A 25636-nucleotide genomic window follows, 5' to 3' on the forward strand; every position below is an offset into this window, starting at 1 on the left:
ATCCCTCGCTCCTCTTATCTCTCTGTGTCTTTTTCGGTGTGTTTGCAAGAGAGCGAGAGAGAGAGAGAGAGAGAGAGAGAGAGAGAGAGACAAAAGAGGGACAGAGAGACAAAGAGAAAGAGAGAGAGAGAGAAAGTGCGGGAGTCAGATAGAGAGTGGCGGCCCGAGCACCTTAAGGAACACAGCCAGATCAAGGTCGGAGGTGAGTGGGCAGAATAATCCCTTTAAGAAAGCCTACCCCCTCCCTCTGGCTGAAGCAAAGCTGGCGTGAGGAAGGTCAGGCCGGGCCTGGCTGTGTAGCGCTGTCCCTCCTCAGTGTCTAGCCCTGGGATTGTTGCTGCTGAGGCTGCTGCTCCATTACAGCCCGGCTTATCACCCACGGAATGGGCTGTACACACTGAATGCAGAGCTAAAGAGAAGCCAGATGAATGTTTGAACTGGTGGGCCCAGGTTGAATGCCTTACCTTTTTTTCTATCAACCTCCTCCCGGCTCTATATTCCTTATCATCCCTGTGTCATGTTAGCTGCTATTCTCCCTCCCTCGTCTCCTCTCGCTCTCTCTCTCGCTCCTTCTCTCTCTCTCTCTCTCTCTCTCTCTCCCTCCCTCTCCCTCCCTCTCCCTCCCTCTCCCTCTCCCTCTCTCTCTCTCACTCATTTTCCTCGGTCTATTCTTTACCTTTCACGCACGCCCACGTGCTCTAACCCAATGTGCAGGGAATTGAATCGTTCCCTTCTCTATGCTGTGTCTTTTAAGGATGACCTGAATGAGGAGTAGGTTTTTCTGAAAGGATCATGCCCTTTTATATGGGTCAGGATATTGGGGAAAGAAAACACTTTACTGAGCCCACGGACAGTTTCCAGATGAATGTAGTACCATCTTGGCCCAAATGGACAGTGTTCCAGTTGTTGGGTGCTGTAGCTTGTCCCCTCCCTCTACTGATACTTTTTATGCTTACCTTTTTCCTAACTTGCGGTCTTTGTTTTTGTTTCAGTCCCTCTTTGTGCTGCCACCTAATGTAATTCCCTCCAACACACTGTTGGCAAACAGAAACAATGCAGCTCAATGTGACAAATGTGGTTTGCTTACAAACAGGCATCCGTAATGAGTTGTGGTTGAGAACATACTGCACGGTTGACTTGAGATTTATAGAGGGATGTGTTTTTGTGTTAAAAAGTCCTGAACAGTGTTTGTCGGGAAACATAATTATAGCTGTTTACCGTGTCTGATGTTTAGAGAGAATCTTCTGAGGCAGCTCTGCAAGACCAAATACTGTGAATATGTTGTCCTTCTGCCTGCAGAGCGCTCCTTTTAAACCTCAGTTCCCCACAATACACAGGCAATTCCACTGCAGCTGGTTCACACCTACACTGCACCAACATACACTCATACCAATCTCTTTCCAAAGATCCAACAATCCATTTCAACAAAGACACATTTGTTGTACGTCGAGTAAAAACTGTATAATTAACACAGAAACTCATTATGGCAAATTATATTGTGAGGATTTCAAAAATGATCATCACTCACCATGAACAATAACCATGCCTCTAACTTTATCTCCCTTTCTTTCATTGTTTCTTTTTTCTTTCTTTCTTTCCTGTCTCATCAGTTTTGCGATAGAAACCGAGCAAAGCATTTCCACAGGTGGTCTCCTTGTCCCTGGTCCAATTACGGCGCGACGGCAGGGATATTTTTATTGTTCTTTGAGGAGACATTCCTATGGCTGCCAACGTCTCTGAGAGTTGAGGGGCCTGGCACATACCCCTCCGCCCTCCCTCCACCACCCAACCAAGGGAAACCAAATGTCCCCTTAAGAGACCCATCAGGTCCCAGTGTATTACCCACACCAACTGACCTACTTCAAACAGCAACAACACACACACACACACACACACACACACACACACACACACACACACACACACACACACACACACACAAGCGCACCCTTACAGATGCACAAACACACACACACACACACACACACACACACACACACACACACACACACACACACACACACACACACACACACACACACACACACACACACACATACACAAAAACACACACACATTCAAGCACACAACTTATTTTTCCATGTGTGTTCATGCTGCTGTCTCTGTGATTGAATATGTGGCAACAAACAATGCAAATGCATGGAGTCTGGGCAAGGAAAGGCAGCAGAACTCTGAGTCACTCATGGCTGAGGTAGCAACCGGGTAGTCAACAATTAAGGTCATCCATGAATGATGAATTATGGACTAAACATCCTGTTCTCCTGTATCGAGTCAACGGAAGGCTCTGCAACTGACTGACAAGTTGATTGACTCAAGTACACAACCTTATGCCAACCCTCCATCGGTAAACAATTGTTGAGATTATTATTATTAACATTATTAATATCACTATTATTATTTATACTATAAAAGGTCCCTGTTATTTGCCAGGGGAATTCACTGCAACATCATTATTAAATTGTGTTATACATTCCTATTTGTTTACCAGGAAGGGAGGTTGACATTTATGTTTGTGACTGGCAACATTGTAAAGGCAGAAAGAGCAGGTTTCTCTAATCTCCTTGATACGGATGAACAAATGGGCTTTTTATATTCTGCATTTTTTTCTCCAGGTGCTTTAGAGATGACATTTAAATTGGTATACGTATTTCTCCTTCCCAGCTGTGTGTTATACCCCCCTGATGAATCAAGAGACATTTACTTCCTCTACCAAAGAAAGATTAACTCAAAAACTATTTCATTTGTTAAACTACAGAACAAAATTGAAGCATTATGCAAATAAACCAATGTCTTTTGAGAGTAGCAGCATATATTAGCATGTGTTCCTCAGGCGGGGTCCAAACGCACACAAATATGTAGAAATAGATTCTCCCAATAATATGAATCTAATGACATACATTTGGCTATCAAAATAATAATTACTAACACTGTATCATCATACTTTAGGAAGTGATACTTTTTAAGGTATAGCAACACATGATATGCCTTTGTGCTGATTAAAAGAACTTTTAATTGGTACCACAAAGAAATCGCTCATTACTATAAATAAAAACCTTTCTAGTCTAATTTGTCTGCCATCTGTTTTCCTACCCCTCAGATCTCAGGGTATGTAAGCTTATAAAACACGAGTTTGACCTATAACAAATAAATCTTGTTATTTTTTATGCATTATTATCTTTGCTCATTGCAACACACAATTGATTTTATGCATCTTCCCGTCCTATTCTGCTTCCACTCTTTCCTTTCTGGCAATATAGCCTTGTTTTTACCCAGTAAACTAGTCCATGGAGAGTCTGCAACTCCCATCCCCACCACACAGAGCAATGCTTACCTTGGCTCCGCACGAGGAGACGCAGTGCGAGGCGTTGAGGAGCAATACCGAACACACATTCATTTTTTGGGAGAAGGAGTGGGGGGCTGCTGAGGGTATTCAGAATCAGTATGTAGGTACTGCTCAGGGGTTGAGGGATGTGCTTATTGGAGCCTCAGCACCGTACTGGACGGAGGAAACTTCATCAATCAGCGGAGTCAGAGAGGGGGAGAGAGAGAGAGAGAGAGAGAGAGAGAGAGAGAGAGTGAGAGTGAGAGTGAGAGTGAGAGAGAGAGAGAGAGAGAGAGAGAGAGAGAGAGAGAGAGAGAGGGAGGGAGGGAGAGAGAGAGAGAGAGAGAGAGAGAGAGAGAGAGAGAGAGAGAGAGAGAGAGAGAGAGAGAGAGAGAGAGAGTGAGAGAGAGAGAGAGAGCAGGGAGGAGTGCAGGAGTGGAAGCAGGGGTGCAAAGGGAAATGTGCTGGCAATCTCTGCTGGTTAACAGGGCTGCTTGGATGCAAACACAGGACTGGGCAGTGATTGGTTGGTGGTGGATGGGTCTTGGCGTGTGTGACAGCGACAGCTGTTTGCAAATGATGGCGTCCCAGAGAAAGAGAGGCAGGGCGGAGTGTGGAGGGATGGAAACAGCACAGCCCAATGATGGCAGAATGGGCCCGTTCCCTACCAGCACACTCTCCGCCACCGTACACTGGGAGATAGAATTGCACCAGTACAACGCAATGAGAAGCCAAAAGCAACGGAGGAAAGTGTATCGTTGCAAGGCTAATGACTACAAACCCTGCCGAACGCAGAGGCCCGGCCTCCTCCAAAGAGGGAGCTGCCTATTTTCCTTTCCAACCTCCAAACTCGAATGGCAGTCGCTTTGGGCTAAAGACACTAGGCATGTTATGTTATGAATAAGCCGATTCCCTGGGCTGGTGTGCGCGTGCATGCACGTGTGCATGTGTGCGTCTGTGAGCATTGTGTGTGGGTGTGGGAGTGTGTGTGTGTGTCGCCACTAAGCCTAATGGTTAGCTGGCTGCAGTGACTCCCCCACAATTCAGCACCATATGAATCTGCTCATCCGCCCCGTTCTCCCCAGCAGCGATAACGACCCTTAAGCTGTGGCCCCTGGTGCCACGGTGACTGAACTGTTATAAGAAAACACACTAGAAGCCAAAAAGAAGCCGGGCGACCAAATAAAAATGTCAAAAGCCGAAGACACATCGAGGAGTGACCGGAAAAAGCCCCCGAACCGCGACTACCCCCTTATCTGCGTCTACCGCCATTACACTCTTTGTTTAAGACAGAGGCGCTGATATATGGCTGTGCTCAGCCTCGCCTCCTTCTATCTTTTGTCCATTTAGCAGTTTGGAGCATCGCATTACATTTGGCAAACATACACACTGGATGAAGCTGTTTCCGGCGGGGCTTAACTGCCCCACGGAACTATTATTGAACTCAAAATATCATAAGCAATAAACAAAACATTACTGTTGAGTGGAGTATACACATGTATAGTATACACGTGGGTATTATTCTATAATGAAGGAATCTGACCGGCTTTTGTACAGCCTCGAATCTCCCTCTCCCTCTCCCCCTCCCCCTCCCCCTCCCCCTCCCCCTCCCTCTCTCTCTCTCTCTCTCTCTCTCTCTCTCTCTCTCTCTCTCTCTCTCTCTCTCTCTCTCTCTCTCTCTCTCTCTCTCTCCCCCTCCCCCTCCCCCTCTCTCTCTCTCTCCCCCTCCATCTCTCCCTCCCTAGAAACACTAGCACAAGTGTCTTCTGCCAACTTCAAAAGGCCTCAGCTGTATTCTGTGGTCCAGCCTACATTTGGTTTCAATTTCTGCAAAATGCCAAGCAGCTAGCTGCAGCAGGTGTTTGGGATTGGCATATACGCTGGTGTCATCCTCCGGTTAAGACCGTAAGCAGGGTGCAAGGTTCCACCATATGGCACGGGAGGCATTCTACATATGGAAGCCAATTCCCTGGCTGAGGGCGCTCATATTTCACGCAAATAGGACTGCTCACTGGCCCGTCCCCAGCTAATGAAGAGTGGAGAAATGCCAGAGAAACAAAAAACTCAGAAAGAAACAAGCAATAAAAAAAACAGGAAGGACTTGGATGTTTTTTCGCCCCGACTGACTCCAGCTTCTGGTTGCTGCGGCCGAGTGGCATGTCGCTCGATGGGCTGAGGTCCCCGCTGGAACATCCAGCCAGATGTCAGCATTGTGAGACTTTGTTTGAGTCTTGTGGAGTGGGGGCGGGAGGCTACAATACAAGGAGCAGTGAGGTCACCCTCTCTCCTGCTCGCTCCCTCTCTCCCACGCATACATTCACACGTACACATACAGATACACACACACACACACACACACACACAGATGAACAAACTCAATCAAACACAGACACACACTTCCAGTCATATGTCCAACACACACACACAGGACAGACAGAGCTCCAGCAGCCAGTAATGGATGATATGGTGATTACGGGGCTTGGAAGAGGCACACTGCCTTCTATTAAAAGCACTGGGCTTGGAGCGCATTTCAATCTCCCCTCGCACATGCTCAGAGGCATTGACTAAAGAGAGCCCACCACCCCTCACACACACACACACACACACACATTGGGGTGTGCGGGCACACACATGCGCACAAGCAAACACAGTTTTGAAGTCGTAACACTTTGTGACACGGGCACACAAACGCACACACACGCACTCACACGCGCACCAACTTACAGGGTTGCCAACATTGAAGTCGTCACACTGAGTCAGACACACACACACACACACACACACACAAACACACACACACACACACATCTAGACTACAGGCTATACAATTCTGAGCACCATGCCCCCTGATGCTGGGGCTTGAAGAGGGCGGTAATAAAGCATGCTTCATCTGATGATGAAGTCTTGATGCAGAAGTAGGCTTGCTTTAAGACATGTGATTTAATTCATTGCCTCTCTCTCTCTCTCTCTCTCTCTCTCTCTCTCTCTCTCTCTCTCTCTCTCTCTCTCTCTCTCTCTCATTTTCTGTCCCTCTCTTTCTCTCTGTCTGTCTCTCTCTATCTCTCTGTCTCTCCTTCTCTCGCTCTACCATCTTGCCCAGCTAAGATGGATCGTAGCACACATACAAATGCCTGCACTCTCACGCACTCCCTCCCTCATCTCTCTCTCTCTCTCCCTCATCTCTCTCTCTCTCTCTCTCCCTCTCTCTCTCTCTCTCTCTCTCTCTCTCTCTCTCTCTCCCTCTCCCTCACTCTCTCTCTTTCTCTCCGTCTCTCTCTCTCCTTCCCTCTCTCTCCCACGCTGACTCTGACTCTCAGTGCGCTGTAGAGAGAGGAGCGAGGTGCACACGTTGAGCGCGGCAACTCTACAGGGGGGTGGGAGTGAGCGAGCAGCAGACACAGCAGCCGCTACGAGCCAGCATTTCCACGGCACGCGCGCAGCCAGGAGAAGGAGAGCCGAAGACGAAAGAAGAAGAGAAGAGGAGGAGAACTAAAAGGGGCAAATTAACTCCCCGCCGCCGCGCCGGGGCTCCGTACCGCCACAGAGAGAGACACACAGCGAGGGACAAGACAGTGACAGAGAGAGATACAGAGTGGGAGAGAGAGAGAGGTATACAGAGAGAGAGAGAGAGAGGAGAAGAGGAGGAGGCAGAGGCAGAAGCTTCCGTCTGTGGTTGAAGCAGCAGCGAGCGGATCAGTGTCTCTACAACCCACAGAACCTGGATAGTTTTGCGCTTCTGACTCGTGCGTATTTGTGCTCTTTCTGGCTGTCCCGTTCCCTCTGTGTGTGTGTGTGCGCGCGCAGGAGTTTTTAAGGATTTTCAAGTGGCAGCTACACCAAAAAGGACAAGAGGACAGAGACAGTATTTCATCCTCTGCTGTGGCATTTGCTTTTTTGGGTTTATTTTTTGTCTTTAGTGAGTGGTAATTGTCCTGGTCGAGGGATCTGCCGTCTGGGAATCGCTTGTTGTTCTCTCACTATGGATGGATTTAAGAGAGTGAAGTGAGAGAGCTGGACAGGCAGCAACACTGACTGAGCGTCTTCTGTTCTGGACTCGCTGCTCAGGTAAGGGCGTGGGGGAATGCTTGCCTTGCTTTTGGCTTTAGGCTTTATGAGTTCCGATCAACATTGTTGTGCTGGAATAGGCACCATGTGGTGTGCAGTTTCAAGGGTTGCCTGTAGCAATGGTGGGGCATTCCTAGTCTGTGTGTGGAAAACCGACAAAATGTTTTCAGCACATGTGCCCCCAACACATATTTAGTGGAGGGAAGGATTCAAATATATATGCCAACCCTATGATCTCAAGGAGTGTAACGTATTAAAATTAAATTACGTTTACTTGCCAAAATACATAATTTAAATGCAGCTGCATGTTTGAGAGGCTTCTCTTGTGTTGCATCTCAGATGTAAGCTGCTTTTAAATACAAGTCAAATAAGCGACGAAGGAAGCAGAGTGATGTTGTCTTTCCTAAACTTGTCCAGACAAGAGACAACCAGGAGGTTATGCAGTGAAAGGAAAGAACCAAAGAGTGGGGAAAACACTAACCTTTTTTTTATTTATATCTGATTAAAGAAGGCTCATGCATATGCATAGGCCACATTCCAGCAAGGTTATTCTTTCAAGCTCCTTTTTGTAGGGAATTCTTCAAAAATATTTTTATAATGAAGTGAATTATATAGGAATATTATTATAATGAAGAGGAGAGGAGAAAGTTAGGAGTTGGTACAAACAGGCAGTTTTCACTTAGGGAAAACACTGTGTTGGGAGTCTATAATTGTTATCTAATAATAATAATTGTAATATAATTATAATTGTTTATATGATTATTATGAGTCTAATTATAATTTTACGTAAGCATGATACACATTATGCTTGTTATTATTTTGTTGATTATGTTGATTATTTTGATAAAGTGTTAATATTTATTTTTATTATATTACTGTTATTATGTAATAAAATATGTGAGCATCCTTTGTTTTGCTCTTGAAACAGCAACATACATATTTTGTCAGTTGATCCAAACAGTAACTCAGTGGAAGACTAAAGCAAAAGCTTGAACAGAAAATAGAGCTTTTCACATTTTGGTATTTTTTACAAAACAAACCAATGATGATAGAGGAACCTGAGGATTATCATGGGTTTAGCGCAGGGAAGAGGATTTACAATGTGCTGTTAATAATTATATGCTTAATTTGTGCATGCTGGGTATTAAGTGTGCTCAATGTCATCTGAGGGCAAACACCAAAATAGAAAAAAATCGAGGGTTCAACCTATCAAGTCGTGTTATATATTTTTAAAAGACCTTCAACTGTTGCCTAAGAAATGCTTTGGAAGCAAAGACATTCAAAATTATTACCCCAGATCACGATTTAGTGGAAGTGTCATTTCCCTGGAGTTTAAAGGGCTTAAATTGAAGGGAGGAACGACTTTCAATTTTATGTTGCCAGATTAGATCCTGATTATGTCAAATTCGTGTCGTACTCCAAAAATTCCAGAACGCTTGGAGAGAAGCAACTCAAGAACTAAAATCAACCCAACATAGAGCATATCTCTGAAATCTGGCGCCGGTTGAGTGAAGTCCCTCAACTGATTTCATGGAGCCTGATTAACAGCATGTGTAGGCGGTTGTGGAAATAGAGACCAAAAAAAAACATGGAGGTTGAGCAGATCTGGAGTGAATCCAACATCCCCCCCCCCCCCCCCCCCCCCCCCCCACACCCCCAGAGCCGTCGTTGGCTAGAGGTCTTCTAAACCTAACTTCACTGGAGCTCCTTTTTAAAACAGGTCCGGCGCTACAAGCACCTTGATAGGGTTCGGGAGATTCATTATTCACACCAAAGGAGGGGTCGGGGCGTGTCTCGCTATGCTAGCCCGCAGCAAACCATTAGCCTTTCATCAGATGGATCTCTGAGGTGGCTGTCCATGTCTATAAATACACGTCCATCTCACCTCACCTGTCGTCTCCTACGTCGGGAGCCAGCGGCTATCATCCGACGCCATTCAACGCTAAGTACTTTCATACGATTGGTGGTTGTTTCCGCAGTCTGTTAAAGTGGGGCTAAGATTTAGGACATTTCTGGCCTCGTGTTTTGATCACATGTTTGGGGGGCCCCAGAGAGAGAGAGCCTCCCCTCTTCATCTTGTCTGTCATGTCGTATTACTCCAGCGAGTATCCCACCAAGACAGGTCCTTGCTGCTATCTTCCATCTTCTATTACAGTCATATCAAAGAGTCCTTTGTAAACGTTGTATTGTCCATCACTGATGAAAACAAAAACTCCACAGTAAAGGCGTGTTATCGTACATGCTGTGGGCCATCTCCTTCCATGATCTTGTGGGGGCAGGATTGTAGGAAGGCTGATCCCAGCCAAAAGTGTTGGCTACGATACCCCTACGGTCTCCCCTAGACTATCGGTAGGCATCCATGGGCTGGTAGGCCTTGTCCCCTACCTGATCTTTATGGACCTCTATCTGAATTCCCTGTCAGAAGTCGCATTCGATTAAAAGCATCTGCTAAATGCCTCAATGTTAAAAGAAAAAAAAAGAAAAGGATGTGTGTGTGTGTGTGTGTGTGTGTGTGTGTGTGTGTGTGTGTGTGTGTGTGTGTGTGTGTGTGTGTGTGTGTGTGTGTGTGTGTGTGTGTGTGTGGATGCACACAGCCGTTCTCTGACCCTTGACTCTCTTACTCTCTGTGGCTCTGCAGACTCTGGGGGCTCTGCCATGTCCTGGTTGTTGGCAGTGTGGATAAGCCTGGGCTTCCTACTGGCGTGCCAGGCCACGCTCTACCAGACCATCCAGCAGCACCATGTGGCCCGTCCCGGCCGCACCGACATCCTCACGCTCGGTAAGTCCCGCCTGCTCCTGGCTCTCGCACAGGATATCGGAAAACTGGAACCGCCGGTGGTTCATCAGCACTGTTATGCGGCCATCGGGTGCTACGGCGTAATGATTACCTGTGTACAGGAGGCCATCGATGAGGAACCGCACCGGATGTCGATACGCTTAATGGCTTTATTTTTAGCTGAGAGTTACTGTGAGGGAGATCGCGTACTTCAGGGAGAAGTACGCAAGGCTCCGCTGCCTTGTGCTAGTTCAAGGAAATGGAAATAAGAGCGGGTTGACAGGTGTTTCGGACCAGACAATAGACCTGGCCTACTAGCCCATTTAGATGGTGATTCTCAACATATACTGTCTTCTAAACATTGCACGGAGGATATCTGGTGTTTCTGCGGAGAACCTTTCTTGACTGCAGAGAGCACAAGCTTCCTGGCTGCTTAGTGTAGGAAAAAAAGGTGCTGGTATCCAAGGTGGCTTTGATCAGCCGAAGCTTAGATGGAAACGACAATTACGTTCCGCCTTTGCTCGACAGAAGCATTTGGCAATTATGCCCGATGCTTTCTTCACCATAGTGGCACATGAAGGGGATAGGGAGCATTGAGCTGGGTCTGACTCGCTGATTATGTAACGCGTGTTTCCTCCATAACGCTTGTGGCAGCAGCGTGTGCGCAAAATGTCACCGAAAAAGGGAGGGAGGTTATTTTGAACCCAAGCAAAGGCTTACTTTAAGCTTTGAACAATAACTGCAACTCTGCTGACGATATAACCCCCCCCACCGCCCCAAAAAATAATTATAAATCTCCCACAGTGTGGTGCGGTCGAGTGACGGCTAAGCATCGACATTATCTGCTGCTTGCTCGTGCCCATGTAGCATGTTGGAGCCAGGAGCCAGTAATTGAAGTAGAGTAGGATATGGGGGGGGATCACAGCTGATGTCTAATGACGCGCCACTCTAAGAAAGGCAGTATAAGAAGAGAGGCTTTTAAGAAGTTATTTTAGCTGTGGTTATTTTAGCTGTGGGACGGGGACATGTTCAAATCAAAGCTTGTTATTCTGTTGCTTTTTATTAAAGGCGTACCACTGGACGGCCCTTTCAGTAAAAACAAGAGAGTTTGGTTTGTCTAACTGAGCTCTGAATCCATTTTCTAGGCGTTGTTTGCGTGTAAAGGGCCATGGGATGGGTGGCGGGGTTGCTTAAGGTATACAAGCGGAGAGGCACCAGTAAGTGGCTTTCTGTATTATGCATGAATCCCAAAGGGGTAGGAAAGCAAAGCGCCTCCCAATGGCTTTGGCCAAGTGGATTAAGCCAGGTCATGGCTCTCAGGGACACACACAAAAACACATACCGCACTCACATACTCAACCCCAGCATATTTACACACACACACACACACACTTCCTCTCACACATGCAAACTAGCAAGACCCAGCCATAATGGTATGGTATTTTCATTGGTCAGGTGGGATTTGTGGACCTGCGTACCTTGTCAGGAGAGAGCGAGAGCGAGAGAGAGAGAGAGAGCGAGAGCGAGAGCGAGAGAGACAAAGACAAAGACAAAGACAAAGACAAAGAGAGAGAGAGACAAAGAGAAAGAGAAGGTGAGTGAGAGAAAGAAATAGAGCGAAAAAAAGAGAGAGAGACAGAGACAGGAAGCCAGAGAGAATAATCGAGAGAGAGACCGAGACCGAGAGAGAGAGAAAGTGCGGCAAGATTGAACCACGCATAAACGATGAATATAATCTGTGCTTTATTAGACCATTCTGAGACACTAATTTAATTGAAGTTATTACCGTAAGTGATGGCAAGCTCCAGCAACCTGAACAGGGCGAGAGCGCTGTAACGACTTATCAAAGGCTAATTTTATTCAGCCTGCTTCACACGGAGAGTTTCATCACATCCACAGTTGCTACCTTTACTGTTTCCATATTGCCAGATCAAATCTATCACTGAGATTTTTTACCACCAATGCTCCTACGAAAACTTTTATAATCAGTATAAATTGGATGGACGACATGAATAATGGGTGTTGGCATCCTAATGCGTTGATAATCTCAGGATATGTTTAATGTTATTCAATACTCTAACTGGCTAGACTCCTGGTCTAGAGCCCCATTGCAGAAGCCCATTACACCTTTTACTGTATGTCACCTTTATCTTTTCATGTCATCGGACATCAGTCTTGCTCAGCTGTGGATCAGCATCACGCAAACTCACCAGAACTGCTCCGTCAGAAGTGAAATGCTATGATGAATATTTGAATTACAATTGATTTTATAATTTGAGACGTTCTCTCATTTCACTCAGGCCAGAACCTCCGATATAAATAGATGGCTTTGTAGCACGATGTGATGGAGAGGGAGGGAGAGAGGGAGAGAAGAGAGGGACAGAGAGACGGCAAGAGACTTTGTGTGTGTGTGTGTGTGCGTGTGTGTGTGTGTGTGTGTGTGTGTGTGTGTGTGTGTGTGTGCGCGCGCGCGACGTGTGTGTTTGTGCAAGCATGTGTGTGTGTGTGTGTATGTGAAAGAGAGAGAGTGTGATTGTCTCTGAGTGAGGGACTGTATGTGTGAGAGAGAAAAAGAGAAAGAGATAGATGTCTCACACCGATAATTCTATTGGCTGCTTTGTTTGGCTGCTCGCAGAAATCTAATATCATTTAATGGTTCTGTGATTATGAAGGAAGATTTTCAACAGGGGCGATGTGTGGTACACTTGATGTGTCACGTTGTATTAGTCGTCGGAATGCAGAAAAGTGTGCATTACTGCACTACCTCTGCTGCATTATTGTATGCCAGAGCTGCCGCATACACAACCGAAAAAAAAGTAACCACATGGATACATCTTGATTTCGACTTTCTACCCACGCAAGAAGCTGAAGGACCAGAAAAGGCATATTGCTCTCCATTATCTATCTGTATCGCGTCCTCCTCCCACCATATCCTGCATGTTCCAGCGCCATACGTCTCGGTGTACTTCGGTATCCCGCATGATTCACTTTTACATCATACTCATGTGAATGACATCTTTCTTTTCAGGGGTAAATAAACAAACAAACCAAAAAATGACAGGCGAAGAAAACCTTGTTGGAAGAGCAAAAACAAACCTCAAAATGCAAGGCGGTGCCTTGAAGTAAAATCTTGAGCACATTGGCTCGCCGCCAACATTGCTGTCTGAGAAAGTGAACAATTCAGAGGCTCAGAACAGCATCCTGCACACAGAAGTGTGTGGAGAATGGTGGAAGGTGAAGAGAGAGGCGCGGGGGGGGGGGGTGCGGATATCTGAGCATGGGAAGGCGAGCGTGTTGAGAGAGGTGCGGCTCCAATCCTGAAGCCTGTTCCTGAATCCAACAAGGTTTGTAAAAAAGAAAAGGAACAACAAATAAGATGTAGGCTTTACGATTGGCTGCTATGGCAAGCAGACACTGGGGAAAACCAACGCATAGACAAATAAGTTTACACGTTTATAGATTCACATTTATACAAGCCGGACAAAGCCAAGGCTGTCTCTCTCTCCTTCTCTCTCTCTCTGTCCCCCCCTCTCTCTCTGTCCCTCTCTCTCACTGTCTCTCATCTCTCCCACAGTTTCATGATCTCTGGGACAACGTGCAGGGACTCAGGTCTGGACATTGTCTGTAGTTGCCCTTTCACACATGCAGCCCACTACAGGAGATTGTCAGACGCATTCTCAGTTCCTGGAAATACTCTCTTTGGTTCAGGCAGAGGGAAGCGCCTGTGTGTGCAGGAGGCAGGACATGACGCAGAACGTACACCGCAGAAATCCCTCTGTTTTGTTTACAGCATATCCAAGATGGCGGACAAGGCAACAGCCCGACCGTAATGAAGTCTGTGTATTGACATCAATGCAACATGTCATATTCTTAGTTATACCTAAATGCTTAAACATCATCAATGCTTGAATTCTTCTTCTCCTTCTGCATTTACCGCCACGGCCCAATGCCGGTAGGTAATACAGGATCTAGGTGCTATGTTCTCCAAGCAATTACCTGCTCTGTTCACACATTGCTCAATCGGACATTATACAGACGTTGTACTCGGGAGCTGGCAGGGGAAACTAAGTTTAACGTCAGGTCCAAGTGATTAAGACATTTGCGTTTTCACACACAACTCCTCAGGGTAATGTCTAGATAAGTTCAGAGTTGCAGCGCAAGTGTGAATAGGGGTTCTATCTCTCTTTCACCCTGTCTCTCCCTCTCTCTTTCGCTCCCTCTCATTCTCCCTCTCTCTCCCAATCACTCTCTTTCCCCCTCTCTCTCTCGCCCCGTCTCACATCCCTGACTACAGCTCGTGCTACACAAGATTGATGGCGGCCTGATTCTGGGCAGCCAATTCTAGTCTCTCAAGAAATAATCCACTACATTGACAGATGAGCTGGATTTGACGTGGCACACAGGAGCGTCCGGCTCGGCTCTGCTCTGCTCCACTCACCCACCTCCCCCCTCTCCCCACACACACACACGCACACACGCACACACACACACACACACCTCTCTCTCTGCTCTCACCTGTCCACAAATTTGGCTGAAGCCGCTCGTTGGCCAGAGAGTATCACTTCAGTAAGAACCAGGTCACTTTAGATGGCAAAAGTGTGTGTGTGTGTGTGTGTGTGTGTGTGTGTGTGTGTGTGTGTGTGTGTGCGTGTGCGTGTGCGTGTGCGTGTATGTAGGGTGGGGGGAGAAGGGGGGGGTCATCAGCCTCCATTGAATGGGTTAATGACTTCAAGTTGTGGTAGTGATGTGTGGAAGTAGGTGGGTTGTTGTCGTAAAAATGACAGCTTGTAAGACTTTACTTTCTGTAAAAATGTGATGTGCTCATCTTCTCCATTTCCCCTTGATGTGACATGATATGCAGAGATGTTGTTTTATTTTAGCAAATTTACGTAGGCCTATGATGTCACAAAACCCAGGGGAATACTCGTGGAAGCAAACAACTCAGCACTCAGTATTTCATTACGTATGTCGTAGGGTACTGTAGTCAGGCGGTCAATTGGGGTTGAGCAGGCGTTGAAATTGCATTTTAAAGTGTTTATTTAAAATGCTCTGGCAGATTGCACAGAAATGCTACATGAAGACAAATAACTAGCATAATATAATAAAACATGAAGGTTGTAACAAGCCTGCAACCATGGGCATAGCTACCCACAAGGCTGTACACCGGCCTTTAAGAACAGGCTAGACAAGAACACCGACGCCATTTCATTTGAAACAGGGAGAACACGTTTGAGACACTAACCATCCTGAGTGGGGCTTCAAATCTGCTGCACAGACTCGTGGCACAATGTGGACCCCCTCTTCATTTCATCTGAAAAGGAATACAACGAGGCAGAAGTCACAAAATCACTTGTTCAACAATATACTCGCTATAAAAAGACATGTTTCCTTCGAGTGCGAAGGCCATTGAGTGCATATACAATATAGCATCTTCATTTTGCACTCACAGTAACCGCATGTAACTTGCTGTAACATTGGGAAAGCATATATGCGACTCGCGACTTGTGTAGAATTGATGTATAGATATTATCCACGTTATATTGATGCAACATTTATGGCCAAACTAATGTTGCGAACATTGATCCCGTCCTGAACTGACATTTTCCAGACAGCTGTTCTGCAACCATTTTTGTGTTTGTTGGAGGTTTATTTTGCAACATATGTATAATACGTGCATCATTTTCACAATGTCTTGTTATTCTTATTCAACAAACTGCCAAATTGGAGTTGGTTGAAAAAGGGACACATCATGTTGTTTCGTCTACAAGACCGCTGTGCTGCGACCAATTCTTTTTAAATGTTTTTCGCTGTTTATTTTTTTACAATATTCTTATAATATAGGTAATTTAAATGTTATCTAGTTGTATTTATTTAAAATGCAGCCCATTCCCTGCTATGTTTAAAATTGTTGCTTAGTCCGTAGCGCTGTGATCATCACGCCTATGCTATAGCGTAGCACCTCATGACATTATAACAAAAAACAAGTGTGTGATAAAGTTTCTAACTTCATATATCACTCGCAATGTGAAATAAAAGCACTAATAATATATTAGTATTAATATATTAATATATATATCAATATTTTCTAATATTCAGTGCCTCCGGTTTCCTCCGCATCCTCTGTGTATATTGCAGTGCTATTACACCTGGTTGGCCCGTTTAATCTCTAATTGGCAGAGTATAATGCCACTCACTGATCACTGAGCGCACAAAGAGCTTGCAACCTATGCAACGGAGCATTTATACTCCAAACAATACAAGGGAGGCTGGCGTTGATGTCATGATTAGTGACAGACGTAGGGGAGACTGCACAAACAGGTGTTTGCCACCGCAAAGGTTAATGAGTGACATATCAGAACATACACTGACGTCTTTTTCTTGTAGATGTGTGGTCGCGGAGTAATGAGCGATCGCAGATGGGTGTTGACTCTTTTAATGAGCTTAATGTTTAGCGAGTGAAAGGCTTGACTTCTCCTGAAACAGAACGTTTAATATTACACATTTTTATATTTCTTTGAGATGATCGATGTGGTGGCCTCATATCGGATGATTTAATCTGATGGAATGTCATCACCATCCGATCGATAAACGATGTGGACAAGTGTTGAACTTAAAATACATTGTGTTTTCTAATTTTATAAGAGCGCTGGCTTTTCAAGTGCTGCTGAATAATGTGTGGTGGGGCTCTATTCAACTTTCAAATTGTGTTTTACCTTCATATGCAATGTTCAGCCGCTCTGGAAGGGATCGGTCCGAGATAGAACGCGCATGCTGCTTGACTGCACCTCGACGCTGGTAGCGACGTACCTTATCGTCTATAAATGAGCTCTTGGGTTGTGGGCATTTAAACACGTAGAGAATTGAGTTTATGCCCCTGGGATGGCTTCTTCAGACGATGGATATTTCTTCGAGGGAATTAAATCGCTGGCAAATAGCACCGTTTGTTTAAAAAAATCTCTCTCTATTTGGAACCCTATTAATAAGACCCCTGACAGCTAGAATCAAGGTGTGGGGACATAAGCCTTTGGTTCCCCAATAGTCTTAAACTTAATCCTAGTAGCTTGTGTTGTTTGAATTGTGAAATGAAAACGATTTGGGTCTGACAGAAGAGCCATCAAGTTTTCAAACCTAGCTTCCGTGTTTTTGCTTGAGTATTAATTCAAAGAGGGCCATTAAATCATGGGGGTCATTAGCGCATATGATTTTACAGGGAAACAACCCCATTCCTGCAAATTAGGTTGAAATGGAAATCTCAGATAAGGTTTTAAATGAGCAATGAAACAAACCAACAGCGTACACAGATCCACACATAAAAGATGAACAATATCAACAACACCCTCCATGCCTATCACACTAAACAACATTCTGGTTTAATAGATCCTTTGATGCACTACTTTCTGCATATAGCATCTCAAACACCAGCATTGCCAAAATAAAAGAAAGATGAAAACAATCCCTATAGATGCCTAGCTTTCAATGCTCCAGATTGCACGATATTGTTCTCTGTGGCAAATGGAAGGAACCCCCAATTTTAAAACCTGGTAGCCAGTAACTCTGCCCGGCCACTCTGATGCTTGGCCCTCTTAACCCCCTCTCCCTTTCCCCTTCTCCACCCATCCCCACCCACCCTCTCCCATCCCCACCCAGCCAGCCCGCCTGCCCTTCACTCCTTCATCTCCTTGTCTCTGTTGGGCCCCTCAGACGATTTGTCATGGATCAAATGAGACAATTTGTCATGGATTAGTGCACTTAAATGTCTGTGTGATAGTGGAAGCAGTCACTGGAAAAGCTCAGGAATCCTATTACACCGCCTTTTTTTATGGCCGGGGGTAGATGGAGGTTGAATTGGCACTTTATATGGACTGCCCTACGTCCCTTTTACTCCCTGCACAACATATAATCAGTGATTCACTCTTAGGTGGACTTCAACTGATGTGTAACTAACACACTTTAGCATTTTCCTCTGATATAGTACGTTTTAATAGATTATCTTTTCCCTTTTTCGCCAATCTCTTTTTGTTATTCTTTGTCTTCAGTTAACCACCTGACCTGCCGGCCCCCTCCTCCAGGCTCCGGCCCGTCTTTACTCCACTAAATACTCACAGTCCCTTCTAGTTTTCCAACCTCGCATAGCAATAAGGGCTAACAAAGGCAGGGGCAGAGTACTTAATTTACTTGGATTGCCTCATATATCACACACAGCAACGCATTTGCATTTCTGCCCTCACCTCTCTTTTGTAGTGAACTACTCAACAAAGAAAAAAAAAAGACGGAATGTCGAGGGACACCATTGGCCACCGTTTGATTTCTTTGGAGATAGATTGTGTTAACCACATGGTTCTCTGAGCTCTACTGATAGGGACAGGAGAAGAAGCCCTGCTTCCTGGGCTGGGAGTCCTTGAGAAAGGTCTCTCTCTCTCTCCCCGATTGAATCGACTGCATTGTAGACTTGCGCTTTGCTTTTGAATTAGCATTTGTTTAATTTGATTTTAAAAACCCTTTTTATTACGTACTGGGACGTATTGCTATATGTCCCTGTATGTTTATTCTACTTAATTTGTACCACTTGCAGGAAAACCTAAGGAACAGTAGTGTTCATTTGTACATTTACATTTAGGGCATTTAGCAGACGCCTTTATCCAAAACAACTTACAATAAGTGCATTTATCATAAGAAGTGAAACAATATATCGCTGTCAGTACAGTAAAGATGTTCATAGAACCAAGTGCAAGTACTAACAATCACTAGGCTAACCCATTCCCGGTGTACAGCAATGATAGCAGCTACTGCAGATGCTACACAATTAACTCTTACTAAAAACAACGACAGCAGCAAAATCCAACACAGCTGCAATAGGGTTAAAGTTAGTACAACCAATTGCAATGCTAAACATGAGTTCTTAGTTTCAAGACTCACCTACAGCCAGATATGAGACAACCTTCTTAAAGACAAATATAAATGTTCCTTAACACAATGTATTACTATTATTCATATTTTTTTCCGTCTACCAATTTATCCCCAGCCCGTTGTAACGATCCACACACTCAGTAGTGTTAACTGCAGCGGCAAAAGCCACATATCAGTGGCAAACACGTTAAAGTGTTTTTTTCCACGTGCCCCTTTGTCAAACGACAGCAGATTACATCCCACGCCTTATCTCTCTCTCTCTCTGAAGTCACATAATTGTATCAGGCAGGAATCGCAGAAACCATTCATCCTAGATCTTTCATACGTGTCTAATACCTAGCAGGAAGGAAATAACACAACAAACAGACCCGCTCACACCAAGGAAAGATCTCTCCACATTACCGAGTATCTTAAGACACATAAAATTAAGTGCTTTCTGAAATTGTATTTCACATTATGTAAATTGTAGAATTGTGTCTGACAGTTAGTTTCTAACGTTATTCCTATCTGGTGCATGCAACATGCATGGTAGGAAGGAATAAAGATGCTGGATACTGTAACATTATCATGTTTATTTATTCACGTTGTGCACTGCTCTTCCATCACCTCTACACCCCTCAAGCCCTTTTCTGAGCAGTCTGCTGAACCAAAATAGCTTGCTTATGTTAATGGGGAAAGAAGACACTGAGACAGGTAATTGTAATTCAGCGGAGGCACTTTGCATTATCATTTGGAACCACTGCAGGGGACGAATGTTTCTTATCGGATGGTTTGTTGGGGACGACTTCTATCACCCCGCACTTCGGGAGATCATTCACCCGAAGAACTGGAGACGAGATCGGCTTAAGGCAAAGTACGGATCGGCCCAGGAATATGTTTGTTTGTACACAGCAAGTCATTATGTATTCACACGTTCATTTATTGATGTACACTAATTCAGAGGGGAATGTAGTAGTAAGTGGGCCGGAGATAATAACGGAAAGGGTTTTCTCATGCAGGTCGTTGCTAGGTTTTGGGGACGTTCGGGGCTCAACCCGGACCTCTGTAATAGGGTCCCGGGGGATCCAGTCCCGTCCTTTCTTTTTGATAAACAAGCTCCATTTCCATGCTTTTATATGCCCTCTGGCACCTTATTTATATTCAAAGTACATGTCTTAATCATTGAAAAATGTAAATGTCTATCTCAAAAACGTATGGTTTTTCCCACATTAGTTATGAATTGTGCTGAAATTGTGCAACTGCTAATAAATATTAGTGGTTGTTAGTAGTAAGGATTAGTGTTAAGTAGAAGTGGAATACATTATAACTACCATCATTAAAAATGAATTGACATGCTATGCTACAGTGCCAGACTAGAGATAAAAAGTTAAATGTGCTTATGTGAACATTAGTTTATTGGAACATAACATGTTCTTTAACATAGCACACATAATGTTTAAATAGTAGTGCAATGACAATCTCTCTCTCTCTCTCTACAAAACCTGAGTGTGCCAAGACGTTTGAAGATCTGCTGCTTGAATGACACATAGAGGATCTAAAACATACCTGGGTCTTTCATCATCAGCAATTTCATATTCATTTTTAGGGCTGGTTGGAAGATGAACAGATCTGTTTGTATTTTTGTATTATTATTGTTTTGGTGAATACAAAAATAATAAAAGACCATTTCTTTATGGCTATTCATAAAGCATTCAGGGCTGTAGCCTTGGAGGCCCAGGTCTAATGATACCGCTGCTTTCGGGTATGGGATGAATATAACAAGTTATTGCATCCCTTTCTAAAGAGTGCTTTAATGTAATAATATTTTTCTAGGTTTTTATTTTTATTCTTGACAGGCTGAAAAAAGCACAAACGGAAGTGGAATAATTTGCGCCCCAGGTCTGAATAAATCAATTTCGTGGTCATGGACTTTCCAGCAACCATGGTAAATGTTTATTAAACAGGTATCTCTGTTGTATTGTCTCTGTCACCAATTTTACTTTTTACCTCCTTTTTTTTTTTTTTTAAAGTGCGGGAATTTAATATGTGTCCAAGGTGACAGCTTTTCATTTATTTATTTTTCATAAAATGATATTCTGTTTACCCAAAGGTGAGGTGACAGGCAGCATAAACACACAATGTTATTTGGGAATTAGGGGAAGCAGAAATTATATTTCCTGGCTGCATCCCTGACCTGTCAGGCGAATGATTGAAACACCATCCAGCTTTTTTTTAGGCGGTGTGCGGAGCTCGTCTTGTCAGCACTACGCCAGGGCGCATTTGTTTCGTCAGATTTTCCCTGACTGTACCCGGGTGTCCGCCCGCCCAGCGCAAGCCCCACATCCACTCATCCCGCTGACAGCTGGAAGGTCTAATGTACGGCAATCCGAGGTCCCGCTGTCATCCGCCTTCACCCCAAAACGCGCATAATGGGAAGCACGGCTAGCACGGGGAGATCGACACGGCTACAACACAAAATAGCAGACACAATTTACGATTGTGTCTGCCCCCGCCACAAGGACACGACGCGCCAGGTGAAACACATTCGGTGTCCTGTATTTAAAATGGCAGTCGCTAATACGACGCATGGCAAAAACGGTGACACACTTTTTTCCTTTTTTTTGGGGGTGTGTGAGATGTTGGAGAATAATTAGCGTCCGTCGGCGACTGCAATGCATCATCGTTTGCAGGCGGATGCCCAGCGGACCGAGCTCCATTGTTACGCGGCCGCGTACCTCTCGGGCTTGGGGGCAAGCGGCTGATGGGGACCGGCTCAGAGAGGGAGAGAGAGAGACAGTGAAGGACGAGCCGGCGCCGGGCTGCGTCTGACTCTGTAGCCTAATGACCCACTGGAGCATCTCACTCTGCCTCACCCTCCCTCTCTCTCTCGTTCAGGCCTGCTCTCTTTCTCACACTCGCTTCCTCTGTCCTATCTTGCTCTCTCACTATGTCCTCGCTCCCTCTCTTTCCCCCCCTCTCTCTCTCTCTCTCTCTCTCTCTCTCTCTCTCTCTCTCTCTCTCTCTCTCTCTCTCTCTCTCTCTCTCTCTCTCTCTCTCTCTCTCTCTCTCTCTCTCTCTCTCTCTCTCTCTCTCATGATATCTGTTCTGTCAGAGACACACGTCTCCGTTTTTTTCTGATGTGTTTTAACTCGACCTGTCTGAGAGCTTCTGGTCACTCCTCCCTCTGTGCTTTTTTTTTTGTCTCCAGAACAGCTGGGGGCTCTTTTTGTGTCTGGAACACACAATCAACTCCAATTTCCTCTGTAATTGAGCAAAGCGGGAAATAATAAGGCAGCACCACACTAAACAGGAACACATGCACCAGGTTAGCAACATGAGGTGCTCAAATCCCCTCTCTCCACACCGCGGTGACCAACGCTGAACAGTATGAGCAACTGCTATTTATTCATCAGGCATGAGGCTCTATCAACCACTGTGCATTATTTGTGCGGATTAGGTGGCAAGAATGCGGTGGCTGCAAACAACATCATGCTTTTCTCCCACACCGGCAGCAATAATAAATACCACAAAAAAAAGGCATCCATTAAAAAGATAAAAGAGAATTTCCCTGCCTCAGCAGACATACCTGAATTTTTGTTAAATCCTATTTTTGGATCAAAAAAATCTATCTTTTGACCTTGTTAATTTTCTAAAAGTCCTCACACCTGCGTAATTAGGTGTGAAGCACGCGTGCCGCATAATATTCACAGACGAGGAACGTTGCCCACACAGTCTCCGTCTTTTATATCATCTTGCCACCCCCACATTGAGTTTAATCTTCAAAAAGGGATCCAAATCAAGGACTGTTATGAAGGATACACAAACAAAAGCATCCATACAGACATGATCTGTAGTTATGTCACCTATGATCACCTCTAAGTCATGGGTTGAATCAAAAGACACGCATATGAAGATGGAACGTCTGCCGTATTTGCTAGTTAATCTAAATCCTGTGCATTTTTCAGTCTAACTAGTCTTATGGGATCCTCTTTCTGACTCCAAATCTGTCATGATTTGAGGATCTGTGATCTTTATGCTAAAACGATGAATGAATGCCTGTTGATATTTCTATATTTTTTCTTGCAGACATCTTAAATCAGTTTGGCCTCCATTAATAAAGGCTATCAATGTTAAGAGGTACGATTTTTTTACCATACCGAGGTGCATAAAAGACATAGCGATGTATCCGATCTAACGAGCAGTACAGTACCAGGCCAGTTTCAACCATTACATCCCTCCACTTCCTCTCCTCTCATTTCATAGATGAATACATTTCCTTCAGCAAGCCTATGCACGACCCATCTTTTCCCTCTTCGGATGGCAAATTGAGGGAAATCTGCAACTCGATTTCCACCTACACCTAATACAAGGGTATTTTGCAAGTATCTTATCACCTCGGTCTCGCCTGGCTATCAGCGTAGGGATGTGTGTGCCTGCGTGTGCAGAGACCTCTCCCTCTATAATTCCACGCTACATTCGCTCTCTCACGGCCACTAGAACGCAGGCTCTTGCTCCACCAGTCCGGCTCCGTTACCCCCAAATACCTTTCTAATCACCAGCCCACAGTAGCCACTAGCATGCTGCTAGCATGCTACAAGCATGCTATTGTTCCAACATGCTTTCTCTGCAGAGAGGCATGGGACTGGGCTGTAAAGAATGACATTAACCCGCTTCTATTAGTTGCTATGCATCCAAGAGCCCAGATCCTGGCCCTGGACAGCAACACAATGCTGATGCCGGGTATCTGATGCCTTCACTGGGGCAGACCTGGGTTGGCTCCAGAGGAGCAGTAATTACAACGCTAATTGATTCACATTAGAGGCCGGAGAGGCACGGCAAATCTCTTTCGGTTTTATTGATGTGGTTGTTGGGTCACAACCCGGCCCCCACCCAAAGGGCCTCTGGCTGTTTTGCTCTGGCTGCTGTAATGGGATTGGCGGGAATGCAAGGTGCGAGTGGGAATTTTGTATCTGCATGTATGAAAGTGATTGTGGGGGGTTTGAAGGGGGTGGATCTAAGGAGGAGGTGGGAGGACTCAGGTCTCATTAGAGGGACAGCGGTCCCCATATTTCTATTTCTGACAGGTTGCTCTGACACCCAGCGCCACAATTTGTAGAGCCCAGTGTGTATGAGTGTGTGTGTGTGAGTGTGTGTGTGTGTTTGTGGGGGGTGGGGGGGTTGGGGGGGGGATTGATATGTATGTGAGGCGGTAGGTGGGTAGAGGTGTGGGTATGTGTGTGTGTTACCAGATGAATCCATCCAGGGGCATAGGGGCTGTCACAATGTTTGATTTGAGACGGATCATGAGGGAGGGGGGGGAGGAAAGGAGATAGGGGGAGGGAGAGAGAGAAAATGTGTGTGTGTGTGTGTGTGTGTGTGTGTGTGTGTGTGTGTGTGTGTGTGTGTGTGTGTGTGTGAGTGAAACACAATTGCACCTGGGGCTGACAAGTCATGGTAAAATAAGCTCCATTGCTACTCAAGCAGACACTGAGGTGTCACACTGTTGTGGCCCCGTCTTCTGCTGCCACGGCCACACCAAAAGTTAGTCAGATGGGTCTCCGGAGGTTACCACATACAGGAAAAAAATCACTTGATCTAATTACTTTCATTAAAGTCCCGAAACTCGGAGTGCCACCTCTACCGCACGTTTCTGTCAAAGGCTATAATGTGGAGAAGACAAAGGTTGTGTTACAAGAGCCCGGCCCGCCTGCTGATTCATCCAGTCACCTGTGTTCTGTTTAGACCGCATGTAGAGATCAACTGGGGGACAAACACACACACACACACACACACACACACACACACACACACACTCAGGGCTTGTACAGTCCACCCCGCGATGGGAGCGTCAGTGACATCCTCATGGTAGAGCGCTAGAGCCAAAGCCTGGTGTTAGCTTGAGTACCTCTCCAGCGCTGGATCGATCAGGAGACATTCACACAGGCCGCGGTCGCTCCATCACATCCACACTGCTATCCTCTCCTGCTTCACGCCATTGCTGTCTCTCTCTTCCTCAAGCTCTTTCTGTCTCTCTCTTGATCTGTTTGTCTCTCATTCGCATTCTCTCTCTCTCTTGTTCTGTCTGTCTCTCTTTCACCTTCGTTCTCTTGTTCTATCCATCTCTCTATCTCCTTCTCTCTCTCTATCTCCTTCTCTCTCTCTTTCTGTCTGTCTCTCTTTCACCTTCTTTCTCTCTCTCGTTCTGTCTGTCTCTTGCACCTTCTTTCTTTCTCTCTCCCTTGTTCTGTCGGTCTCTCTTACACCGTCTTTTCCTCTGTCGTTCTGTCTGTCTCTCTTTCACCATCTCTATTTCTCTCGTTCTGTCTGTCTCTCTTACACCTTATTTCCTCTGTCGTTCCGTCTCTCTTTCATCGTCTTTCTGTCTCTCTCTCGTTCTGTCTGTATCTCTTACACCTTATTTTTCTGTCGTTCTGTCCGTCTCTTTTACACCTTTCTCTCTGTCGTTCTGTCTGTATCTCTTACACCTTATTTTTCTCTCTCGTTCTGTCCATCTACCTCTGTTGTTCTGTCTCTCTCTTTTACCTTCTTTCTCTCTCTAGTTCCAT

The 25636-nt window shown here is 45.3% G+C and overlaps 1 protein-coding gene across 1 annotated transcript in view; it reads left to right on the forward strand.

The window, feature by feature from the left end:
• The first annotated feature begins 6637 nt into the window (after positions 1-6637).
• The window catches only part of tafa1b (TAFA chemokine like family member 1b), a 114122-nt gene continuing 95123 nt past the window's right edge, over positions 6638-25636 (forward strand). The window contains exons 1-2 of the mRNA XM_030375878.1: positions 6638-7408; positions 10047-10187. Of these exons, the coding sequence (XP_030231738.1) occupies positions 10064-10187 (124 nt within the window). The 5' untranslated portion in view covers positions 6638-7408; positions 10047-10063. The remainder of the gene's footprint in view (positions 7409-10046; positions 10188-25636) is intronic.

Source organism: Gadus morhua, chromosome 13 (assembly GCF_902167405.1).
Source record: "Gadus morhua chromosome 13, gadMor3.0, whole genome shotgun sequence".
NCBI classification, from domain to species: Eukaryota; Metazoa; Chordata; class Actinopteri; order Gadiformes; family Gadidae; genus Gadus; species Gadus morhua.